Source organism: Bufo bufo, chromosome 3 (genome assembly GCF_905171765.1).
Source record: "Bufo bufo chromosome 3, aBufBuf1.1, whole genome shotgun sequence".
NCBI lineage: Eukaryota > Metazoa > Chordata > Amphibia > Anura > Bufonidae > Bufo > Bufo bufo.
Window position 1 is genome coordinate 652,352,587 of NC_053391.1, and position 12,799 is coordinate 652,365,385.

Sequence of the window (12,799 nt, forward strand, 5' to 3'; positions counted from 1 at the left end):
AATACCTTAGGGTGTGTACTTTCAGAAATGGGGTCATTTGTGGGGTGTTTGTACTGTCTGGGCATTGTAGAACCTCAGGAAACATGACAGGTGCTCAGAAAGTCAGAGCTGCTTCAAAAAGCGGAAATTCACATTTTTGTACCATAGTTTGTAAACGCTATAACTTTTACCCAAACCATTTTTTTTTTACCCAAACATTTTTTTTTTATCAAAGACATGTAGAACTATAAATTTAGAGCAAAATTTCTATATGGATGTCGTTTTTTTTGCAAAATTTTACAACTGAAAGTGAAAAATGTCATTTTTTTGCAAAAAAAATCGTTAAATTTCGATTAATAACAAAAAAAGTAAAAATGTCAGCAGCAATGAAATACCACCAAATGAAAGCTCTATTAGTGAGAAGAAAAGGAGGTAAAATTCATTTGGGTGGTAAGTTGCATGACCGAGCAATAAACGGTGAAAGTAGTGTAGGTCAGAAGTGTAAAAAGTGGCCTGGTCTTTCAGGGTGTTTAAGCACTGGGGGCTGAGGTGGTTAAAGTCAATGGGTCCACAAAAAAAACTGAACACATACGGAAATGCATCCGTATGTCTTCCGTATCCGTTCCGTTTTTTTCTGAACCATCTATTGAAAATGTTATGCCCAGCCCAATTTTTTCTATGTAATTACTGTATACTGTATATGCCATACGGAAAAACGGAACGGAAAAACTGAAAGAAAAACGGAAACACAACGGAACTCAAAAACTGAACAACGGATCCGTGAAAAACGGACCGCAAAAGACTATAAAAGCCATACGTTCGTGTGAACTAGGCCTTAGTCAGGATGAGCTGCAGAAGAAGGGACAGATAGTGGAGGGAGAGGAATTGTGGATTTTTTTTTAGGGAGTTTTGAGTGTTGAAAGGTGTTAGAGACCCAACAGTCCTTTTAAGGACTATTGTTTTATCTGTGGTTTTTTTTGTACCCACTATCCAATCAGTGCTGCCAGTGTCAGACTGTGCAGGGACTACTCCCCCCCCCCCCCCCCCCAACTAGTAACACCCTCCTGGATCCTCAGTGTAAACTGCCAGCAATTCATTCATAACTTCTAGTAGGAATAATAAACAAATGGCACATCATAGACTCATAAGTAGAGATGCTCCAGAATTGTTATTACATGGGGAATGTAAGTAGTTACTAAAACGGACATGTCAGGAAAGGGGACAGCTTCTTTTTAACACAAGAAAAGCCTCTGAAATAGCGACATATCAAAAGTTTTGATGAGTGGGGGTCCGTGTGCTGAGACCCCCATCGATCGTTAGAACAAGGTGAGAGAACCACACACAGAACACTGCAGGAGACAAAATCGAAACTCAGTAGAAACTTTATGTACCCGTCTCGATTCCGTCTCCTGCAGTCAATAGAGACAAAGCGCAATGGGGGAGATGTATCAAGACTGCTGCTTTCTCCCCCTGTATTGATGTAACCTGCACTGCCGGAAGATGTGCCTAATTTATGCCTCGTCACCATTTAGGAGCACCCTCCTGCAATCCGTGCACCTAACCAGAAACCTACGACGGCTCAGAGCTGCCGCAGATTTCTGTCTTCATTTACGCCCGAAAACTGTCGTAATTGAAGATAAATGTGTTGCTGTTTCTGGCCAAACCCTATTTAAAAAAAGTGGCGAGGAAGGCAAAAAAGGGGAGATGCAACATTTTTTTTAAAAGTCGCACCCGCGACTTTTTTTTACGGTTCGTAGTTCTGGGTCCGCATCTGTTCCACAATTTAGCGGAACAGGTGCGGACCCGTTCATTTCAATTCATGCCACAAAAGATGCAGAAAGCACACCGTGTGCTGTCCGCATCCGTAGTTCACAAAAAAGGTAGAGCGTGTCCTGTTCTTTCCCGCAATCGCTGACAAGAATAGGAATTTCTATCATAGGGCCGGCCATGTGTGGTCAGCAAATTGCGGACCCTTAACATCACATTTCAGATGTAAAGGGAATGATAAATCTCCCCCTACGTGAGCACTTCTCTCTCCGTCTTCTAGCCTTTGGCACGAAAACCCACCAAAACTTTTTATAGGTCGCTATGACCTATCAAAAGTTTTACCAACGTACAGGGACTCTCTAAAGTTTGCTGCCATTTATCATGTTTAAGTGTCAAGTTAACATTCGCTACATCTGTCGATGATAATATGCCGTGCGGAAAAAAAGAAAAAGAAAAACTCAGCTCTGCTACATTACATGTAGTGACAAACTCAACTTTTCTACACCAGCTTATGGCACATACAAACCGCACCGTATTGAGTCTTATGACATGAAATGTGAATATTTAATGACCCATTCCATCATTATTGGCAGGCAGGAAATCACCTCTGTGATAAGTGCAGCCTGACATCCCCGTCCTCTGCTCTCAGGGCTGCTCCTTCCATCCAATACCATCCGAGAAACCATCCTCCAATCAGAAAAGCTGGAATGGAGGCCAGTGAGGGACGAGGTAACAATGGGATGGATGTAACGGGCCTCCTGATTGGCCGCTGCTCCTGTGATGCTGCTGCTGATACATTGTTACAATGTCAGCTGTTTGTCTGGCCATTTAAATGTAACAGATGCAGCTCTGGCTGTGCCTGCCCTGATACTGCTTGCCCGCCCGCCTGCCCGCCTGCCCTCCACACAGGTACAGTCACTATTCTCCCTGCTATAATGTACATATCATGTAGGGATGTGTGCGTGTCTGTTCATACGTGAATACATACGCATGCCTAGGTGTATGTTCAGTGCATATACTGCGTGTCTGAATATATACAGTTCATACCGTATAGGTATTTATGGCTGAACAAGAGTTTAACCCCTTAACAATGCATTTTTGGGCCTTTTTTTCATTGTTGTCACATTCTAAGAGCCATAACTTTTTTTTTACTTTTCCCTCTATGTAGCTGTTTGAGGGCTTGCTTTTGCAACACGAATTATCAATGGCGCCTCTATGCTGTACATTAAATTTATTGATTATTTTTATATGATTCACTTTTTTAGTGGGTTGTAAAAAAAAAAATACTACTTTGACACTGCCTTTTGCATATTTTTTTGCTGTTTACCCTGATATAAAAATACCAAATTATCTTTTTTCTTTAGGTCGGGACGAATGCGCCATACCTACTGTATATTTTTTAAGTTTTAGTGGTTTTGCACAATAAATTTATATCTTTGATGTAAAATAGTCATTTTTGTGTTGTGGAGAGCCATAACTTTTTTTTACTTTTCTGTCTATGTAGCTGTTATGAGGGCTTATTTTCGAGACAGGTTGAAGTTTTGATTGGGGGCGTACATAATTTATTCACTAATGTTTATATTTTTTTTGCACTGTGCAGTATAAATAATAATTTAACGTTATTCTACTGGTTTTCTACTATTGAACTGAGTGAACCTTGTTGTATTTCTAAAACATAACGTTTATTTTACTTCATTAAGATAAGGAGACACTTGGCATAAAACAATGCTGATGGTGCACTGCTTCACTGGAAGGATGTCAAGTATTTGTTGCAGCTATAGACCCGTGTGTATGGTGCGGCTCTTTGTTAGAGGGGACGCTTTAAATTTACTTATCATAGTGGGGATGCTCAGCCTAGGTTCTATCCCTGTGTACGCTAAATTCTGAGCGCTGGGAGAACCCTGAACAGGCTGTGATCGGAGCACCCGCCTGAAAATGGCGACCCCCAGCCGCTGGAACCTCGGGTCTAAGGCTATGAATCCCTAACAGGAGTCCTTCCTAGTGTACAGATGTCCGACGCGTTTCACCATAAAAGGTTATGGTTCTTCAGGGACAAAGAATATAACGTCGGAGCGCCATTGGGTCTGAAGAAATGGAAGAGTGGCAGGATAGGGTAGTTCTGTGGCTGAGGTTCATAGATGATGTGTTTGTTCTATGGGGAGGGACCGAAGAGTCTTTTGCAGAATTTGTGGAGGTGATTAATAACAATGATATGGGTCTCAATTTCACATCAACATGTGATAAATATGCACTCCCATTCCTTGATGTTTTCATTGAAAGAGGCCCAGACCAGAGCATAACCACCTCAGTATACCGCAAAAGTACGGCAAGTAACAGCCTTCTCCGCTGGGATAGCGCACATCCTTTCCCTTTACGAAAAGGAATTCCTAAAAGGCCAATATTTCAGACTTCGGAGGAATTGCTCCACGATGAAAAAGTTCAAAAAACAGGCCGCAGATCTGAGAATGAGGTTTAGGGAGAGAGCAGTCCCGACTGAGTTTTACATACGGCCTATGAAACTGCTTGCAAAGAAAAACGGGACCTACTCCTTGTTCCCAAAAAACAAAGAACAGAGACCGTCGTATGCCAGAACAATATTCGAATTATTGGCACCTTTGATGGTGGACATCGAGAAGTAAAGCGAGTCATTTCCAGACAGTGGGACATATTAAAAGCTGACCCAGATTTGGACAAGGTGCTTGGGTCATATCCCCAGATAACATTTAGAAAGGGACGTAGTCTGAGGGACAGACTAGTTAATAGTCACTTCCAGCCACCTGAGAGACCTGGTAACTGGCTCTCTAGAAAACCTTTAGGGACATTTAAATGTGGTAGCTGCACAGCATGTAGCCAGATACGAAAAGCAAAAACACTTGTCTGTTCCTACACAAACAAGGAATACACCATCAGAGACTTTGTAAACTGTCTCACAACTGGTGTGGTGTACCTGGCCCAATGCACTTGCCCACTAGACTATGTGGGCAAAACCAAAAGGGAATTCAGGCGACGGATAAGAGACCATGTCAATGACAAGGACACATCGGTGGCACGCCACATTTTGCAATGTCATGGAGGTGATATTAGCGGTCTCAAATTTGTAGGGATACAACATGTCCCCAAACCAAAGAGGCGGAGATTGGGACAAGATGATCCTGAGGGCTGAAACCAAGTGGATATACAGACTAAATTCTGTGACACAGAAGGGTCTGAATGAGTATATCTCATATAAGCCATGGCTGTAATAGACATGTACATCTATCCGGCCCAAATATGACATCTGCCATATATACTTGATTTGAATATGTTGGATTCCCATAAATACCCCTATATGACATTGCATTAATGACTCACAGAATAATGTGCTAATATTTTCACCTCAATGTATTTTTCAGAGAATGGACTCTGTGTCTGCTAAGAAGGGCCTAAAACGCTTATACCCACCTAGCAGATTCTTGATAAATGTTGCCGATCGCTACACACATAAATACTTTGTCCTGCAAGGACCTGCCGGGGACGCAGTATTAGATCCCCATAGTAACTAACACGCCCACCACTGATGTCACTTCCGGTTACAAGCGAAGCGCTGTAGATTGGGCATAGCTGATCACAGCGGCTCAAGGATCGCGCGCATTCTCTCCGGATTGTTGTGACAAGTAAGTGGGTGGGTACTCTGGAGCGCTCGCATGATGCCCATAGGCTAATTAATCGGATGGGCAGGGCTGTAAGCGCTATAAAAAAAGAGACACATAGACCCACATGTTGCCACTGCCTTATGATACGTGCGGGAGCGCTGCCACTGCACTTGGCGCTCCGACGTTATATTCTTTGTCCCCGAAGAACCATAACCTTTTATGGTGAAACGCGTCGGACATCTGTACACTAGGAAGGACTCCTGTTAGGGATTCATAGCCTTAGACCCGAGGTTCCAGCGGCTGGGGGTCGCCATTTTCAGGCGGGTGCTCCGATCACAGCCTGTCAGGGTTCTCCCAGCGCTCAGAATTTAGCGTATACAGGGATAGAACCTAGTCTGAGCATCCCCACTATGATAAGTAAATTTAAAGCGTCCCCTCCATACACACGGGACTATAGCTGCAACAAATACCTGACATCCTTCCAGTAAAGCAGTGCACCATCAGCATTGTTTTATACCAAGTGTCTCATTATCTTAATGAAGTAAAATAAGAAATACAACAAGGTTCACTCAGTTCAGTAGTAGAAAAGTTTAGACACCACTGAGTTTTCAAATAGCGGGTCACGACTACTTAACCCCTGACCTCTATTAAATGTGCATATTCTACTGGTTGTTCCAATTGTGACAGTTCATTTTTTTTTATTGTAAACTTTTATTTTTTTAATAAAACATTAATAGTGGAAAGAGGGTTTAATTAAACGTATTCAATTTAAAGTGGTACTCCACATATATTACTCCGATGTGTCACAGCCTACCTGTGTTGAAATAATGCACTAGGTTTATATTAAAGTGCAATGAGTTTGGGTCCATTCACACGTCCATAGTGTATTGCGGATCCGCAAATTGCAGATCCGCAATACACCCGGCCGGCACCCCCATAGAACTGCCTATTCTTGTCCACAATTGTGGACAAGAATAGGACATGTTGTATTTTTTTCCGGAGCCACGGACCGGAAGATCGGGGGCGCGCTCCGGAAATGCGGATGCGGACAGCACACTGTGTGCTGTCCGCATCCGTTCCAGCCCCATAGAGAATGAATTAGTCCAGGTGCGGACACATTCACGGACGTGTGAATGGACTGTTAAAGGTGTTTTCCAGGCTCCTGGTATTGGTCACCTGTCCTCTGGATAGGTCAATAATATCCAATTGATGAGGGTCTGACACCTGGAACCCCCACCAATCAGCTGTTCCCTGCAGCCTCCAGCACAGGAACTAGCTCTTAAATAGAGCAGAAAGCATAGGCTGTAGTGGGTTTCTGCATCTCATCTGACACTGGAGTGTATGGGAGCTGAGCTGCAGTAACCCAGAGCGGCCACTACACTTTGAACGGAGCTATGTTTCCTGTTTCAAACAAAGGATGCAGGGATCAGCTGATCGATGAGGATGTGGGATGTTGTGTCCTTATTAATCGGATATTGATGACCTGCAGTTAGCCCTTCAGCTGGAGCAGAAGATGGGAGTGGTAGTGGAATAAAGGGAATCAACAAGGTAAAAGAGGAGAGAATATTTAAAAGAAAAAAAACTGCTACAAGAGGACATAGTTTTAAATTAGAGGGGCAAAGGTTTAAAAGTAATATCAGGAAGTATTACTTTACTGAGAGAGTAGTGGATGCATGGAATAGCCTTCCTGCAGAAGTGGTAGCTGCAAATACAGTGAAGGAGTTTAAGCATGCATGGGATAGGCATAAGGCCATCCTTCATATAAGATAGGGCCGGGGGCTATCCATAGTACTCAGTATATTGGGCAGACTAGATGGGCCAAATGGTTCTTATCTGCCGACACATTCTATGTTTCTATGTTCAGGTCATTGCTCCCTAGGGTCAGTGCAGTGAATGGACAGCACACCCTTTTTTCTGGTTGGACAAATCGTGTTCAAGTGTGTAGGGTGTCTTAACTCATTAACCTCCACTGAATAGCTTTAAAATAAGGTTACCTTGCTGACTGACCCCTTGCTCGGCCATAAAGATTCTTGTAGATCTTTCTCCAAGTACATGCAGAGAACTGTGAGTCTCTAAAACCTGAGGGTTTGTTGACCTGAGGAGAGGAACACATAGTGGGTCATTTATCATTGTTGTTTTTGCTCTTTGTTTTTTTATTTGAGTGTTTTTAGCAGTTGTTGAGGCACATTTATCGACTTCATTCATCTATTGTTCTTTTGACTAGTATTTATCAAAAGTCTCACAGCCGTTGATTAGTTAGAATCGGTGTATTGTTATTAGCCTGACCTCTGGTGGTTGTTTCTAAGTTAAACAGGCTCATATTCACTTAGGCCCAGTTCACACTTCAGTTATTTGGTCAGTTATTTCCACCAGTTATTGTGAGCCAAAACCAGTAGTGAAGCTTCTCAGAGATAATGTATAATGGAAAGATAATCACCTGTTCTGTGTTTTTGACCCGCGCCCAGTTTTGGCTCACAATAAGGCCTTGTTCTCATTTCCGTTTTTCGCTGCCGTGTTCTGTCCGCATTTTCTGTGGACAGCACATGTACCCATTGATTTAAATGTGTCTGTTCACATTTTTGTATTTTTTTACTGACCGTGGGTCACTAAAAAAATCATGGGGACATGCACTACTTTGATCTGGACCAAGCACACCCATTGAAGTCTATGGGTCCATGAAAATCACTGACACATCCGTGTTGTGTCCGTTTTTCACTGAAGACTAATAGGAGATTCTTTGGAAATTAATTTTTTCAGCTGAGCAACGCCAATGAATTACGAATGACACATTGATGGTAAAAACTGACACAAGGACCAACCACGGATCCTTCACGGACAGCTTCACGGATGAAACACGTACGCTTTTTTTCACGGACGTTACACTGACACGGAAATGTGAACAAGGCCTAACTGATGAAAATAACTGACCAAATAACTGATGTGTGAACTTGGCCTTAGGGTACTTTCACACTAGAGTTATTCTTTTCCGGCATTGAGTTCCGTCCTAGGGACTCAATACCGGAAAAGAACTGATCGGTTTTATCCTAATGCATTCTGAATGAGAGCAATCCATTCAGGATGCATCAGGATGTCTTCAGTTCATTCTTTTTGACTTTTCAGGACGGAGCTAATACTGCAGCATGCTGCGGTTTTATCTCCGTTCAAAATTCCGGAACACAGCCCGGATCCGGCATTTTTTCCCATTAAAATGCATCAAGGCCGGATCCGGCCCCGAGTGTTCCGGCAAAACGATCCAGCATTGCAGTCTGCAGACCGAAAAAAAAAACGTAATTAGACTTACCGGTAATTCTGTTCCCTTGAGTCCACCATGACGGCTCAACCTGAAGATTGACTCCTTGACCTCTGTAGGGGCAGGAACACAGAGAGTTTAAAAGGCCACCACCCAACCCACTCTCACCTCAGTGCTTTCCAAATTACCAAGTGGGTGCAGCCTTAATTTTATATCTATATATAATCTCTTTTTTTTTTTGTATTAATTCATACTCTAACCCCTCTTTAAATTCTTAGGGGGGGAAATATACTAGCCGTCATGGTGGACTCAAGGAAACAGAATTACCGGTAAGTCTAATTATGTTTTTTCCATTTCATCCACCATGACGGCTCAACCTGGAAAACTACAAGATTATTTAGTAGGGTGGGCAACTGCTTGCAAGACCTTCTGACCGAAGGTCAAGTCAGCAGAAGCCAAAACGTTAATACGATAAGTGCCTAACAAATTTATTTATACTGGACCAGGTGGCTGCTCTGCAGATCTTATCTAAGGAAACACCTCCTTTTTCTGCCCATGAGGAGGCCACCGCTCTTGTGGAATGGGCCCTTATATCTGTAGGACTATCCAGGCCCGCCATCTGGTAGCAGCAGGATATGGTGGACTTGATCCAGCATCCAATGGAGGCCTTGGATGCCTTCTTCCCTTTGTTTGGACCAGAAAACTGAACGAGAAGATTATCCTCTTTTCTGAATTCCTCTGTTGCCCTTAGGTATTTGTCGGGGGGTAATAATTCAATTAAGAATTATTCATTATGGTCATAAAAATTATTAATCATAAAAAAAATTAAATTTATAAAATTTGTCATAAATTCTTAAAATCATGACCTGGTGAATTGTAGACAACCTAATTGATACAATTCACATCTGAGTCCGACTATTTCCTCAGATAAATAAGTTCTTTTTGACGTGAGATGATGTTAATGATAAAATGTAGTTCTGCATTATACAATAAAACACAGTTATTATAAAAAATATGCAGATTTATTGGTTACAAGGTTATAAACATATATAAGTAAATAAATACAATGATACATGCAAATGAATATATATAGCGTTAATATAAAGCATTACAAGCTTAACAATACATGTGAGTGGAAATAACTTGTCACATTATAACCAAGCTATTATTAGGTTAGGATATCAAAATAGGAACATAAGTTATATACATTACTTCTGTTCAGAGAAAACCTCATGATATCAAGATGGGCATGTCTAATCCTAGACATCAATATAGAATGCTAAATACATTCTGCCCCCCCCCCCCCCTCTAACCAACTACACATCACATGACTTCAAGATGGGCAAATCCATTCAAGGATATAACTTAGAAGAGATAACTGTATCCTTCCGCCTCATCCTGGACTATTTTCACACATACAGTAGGTGTTTGTGAGATTGTGTTTTCAGCACGACAGCGTCGCGCTGATACTCGGCGATGTGGTGCCGAGATCTCGCACTCACTGGGATAGCGACAGCACATCCCAGCAAGCGCGTCATAGAAGCGACGGGAGATCCGACTTGGATTCCCGCCAATTCTACACGTGTGCGGCGTTTGTTATGAATCCTGAGGGGGAAGTCCCCGCCGGATTTTAAATAAAAATCCGGCCTGGGTCCCGCCCTCAGGAGCATACCGGGCCCTTAGGTCTGTTATGGGTTGTAAGGAGAGCCCCCCCTACGCCGAAAAAAACGGCGTAGGGGTCCCCCTACAATCCATACCAGACCCGTATCCAAAGCACGCTACCCGGCCAGCCAGGAAGGGAGTGGGGACGAGCGAGCGCCCCCCCCCCTCCTGAGCCGTACCAGGCTGCATGCCCTCAACATGGGGGGTTGGGTGCTCTGGGGCAGGGGGCGCACTGCGGCCCCCCCACCTCAGAGCACCCTGTCCCCATGTTGATGAGGACAGGGCCCCTTCCCGACAACCCTGGCCGTTGGGTGTCGGGGTATGCGGGCGGGAGGCTTATCGGAATCTGGGAGCCCCCTTTAATAAGGGGGCCCCCAGATACCGGCCCCCCACCCTAAGTGAATGAGTATGGGGTACATCGTACCCCTACCCATTCACCTGCAAGAAAAGTGGTAAAAACACAAATAAACCACACAGTGTATTAAAATATTTTATTTTTCTGCTCCGGAGGCCGCCCCCTGTCTTCTTTATTAGCTCTTTTACCAGGGGGGGGCTCTTCCTCTTCCGATATCCCGACGGGTCTTCTCCGCTATCCGGGGGGGTCTTCTCAACTCTCCGGGGTTCTCCTTCTGTCTTCTCCTTCTGTCTTGTTGTCTCCTTCTGTCTTCTGTCTCCGGGGGGGGGGCTCTTCTTCTTCCGATATCCCGACGGGTCTTCTCCGCTATCCGGGGGGGTCTTCTCAACTCTCCGGGGTTCTCCTTCTGTCTTCTCCTTCTGTCTTGTTGTCTCCTTCTGTCTTCTGTCTCCGGGGGGGGCTTTTCTTCTTCCGATATCCCGACGGGTCTTCTCCGCTATCCGGGGGGGTCTTCTCAACTCTCCGGGGTTCTCCTTCTGTCTTCTCCTTCTGTCTTGTTGTCTCGGCGCACCCCGATTCTTCGTCTTCTCTTCTTGTTTTCGCCTCTCTCTGTTGTTGACTCGGCGCACCCCGGTTCTTCGTCTCGCGAGACTCGGCGCACCCCGATTCTTCGTCTCGCGAGACTCGGCGCACCCCGATTCTTCGTCTCGCGAGACGAAGAACCGGGGTGCGCCGAGTCAACAACAGAGAGAGGCGAAAACAAGAAGAGAAGACGAAGAATCGGGGTGCGCCGAGACAACAAGACAGAAGGAGAAGACAGAAGGAGAACCCCGGAGAGTTGAGAAGACCCCCCCGGATAGCGGAGAAGACCCGTCGGGATATCGGAAGAAGAAGAGCCCCCCCCGGAGACAGAAGACAGAAGGAGACAACAAGACAGAAGGAGAAGACAGAAGGAGAACCCCGGAGAGTTGAGAAGACCCCCCCGGATAGCGGAGAAGACCCGTCGGGATATCGGAAGAAGAAGAGCACCCCCCTGGTAAAAGAGCTAATAAAGAAGACAGGGGGCGGCCTCCGGAGCAGAAAAATAAAATATTTTAATACACTGTGTGGTTTATTTGTGTTTTTACCACTTTTCTTGCAGGTGAATGGGTAGGGGTACGATGTACCCCATACTCATTCACTTAGGGTGGGGGGCCGGTATCTGGGGGCCCCCTTATTAAAGGGGGCTCCCAGATTCCGATAAGCCTCCCGCCCGCATACCCCGACAACCAACGGCCAGGGTTGTCGGGAAGGGGCCCTGTCCTCATCAACATGGGGACAGGGTGCTCTGAGGTGGGGGGGCCGCAGAGCGCCCCCTGCCCCAGAGCACCCAACCCCCCATGTTGAGGGCATGCAGCCTGGTACGGCTCAGGAGGGGGGGGGGGCGCTCGCTCGTCCCCACTCCCTTCCTGGCTGGCCGGGTAGCGTGCTTTGGATACGGGTCTGGTATGGATTGTAGGGGGACCCCTACGCCGTTTTTTTCGGCGTAGGGGGGGCTCTCCTTACAACCCATAACAGACCTAAGGGCCCGGTATGCTCCTGAGGGCGGGACCCAGGCCGGATTTTTATTTAAAATCCGGCGGGGACTTCCCCCTCAGGATTCATAACAAACGCCGCACACGTGTAGAATTGGCGGGAATCCAAGTCGGATCTCCCGTCGCTTCTATGACGCGCTTGCTCTCCATCGCGGCAAGCCAGCTCGGCGCTGGCTCCCGCGATGGGGCTCGTATGTGCTCAATCTCGCCGAGAAATACAGCGAGATTGACACAAAATCGGGTTCACCTACTGTATAACTTTGGTAAGACTATTAAGACAAATAACAGGGATCTAGGATCTTAAATGGAAAGGATTTGAAATAAATCTTTCCTGTGGGAATCCATCACTTAGTTTGGCGAAGAATGTTCTATCAAATATATATATATATAAAAGCAATTATTTAATGCTTTGCTAGATTATGAGTCTAGATTCTTCTGCAGGTAGAATGAAGCCTCACAATATCCTAAGACTACATCTCAATATGGAGATGATCAATTAATTTAATCATTTATTTATTCGCCAATCTAGATGGTATAATTTCACCCACACTATCAAATTAGTCTTAATAAAATGAAATAT

General features: G+C 44.7%; 1 protein-coding gene across 1 annotated transcript in view; it reads left to right on the forward strand.

The window, feature by feature from the left end:
* The first annotated feature begins 2,399 nt into the window (after positions 1-2,399).
* Positions 2,400-12,799, forward strand: part of KBTBD3 (kelch repeat and BTB domain containing 3) — a 32,883-nt gene continuing 22,483 nt past the window's right edge. Inside the window, exon 1 of the mRNA XM_040426275.1 lies at positions 2,400-2,655. Within this exon, the coding sequence (XP_040282209.1) occupies positions 2,527-2,655 (129 nt within the window). The 5' untranslated portion in view covers positions 2,400-2,526. The remainder of the gene's footprint in view (positions 2,656-12,799) is intronic.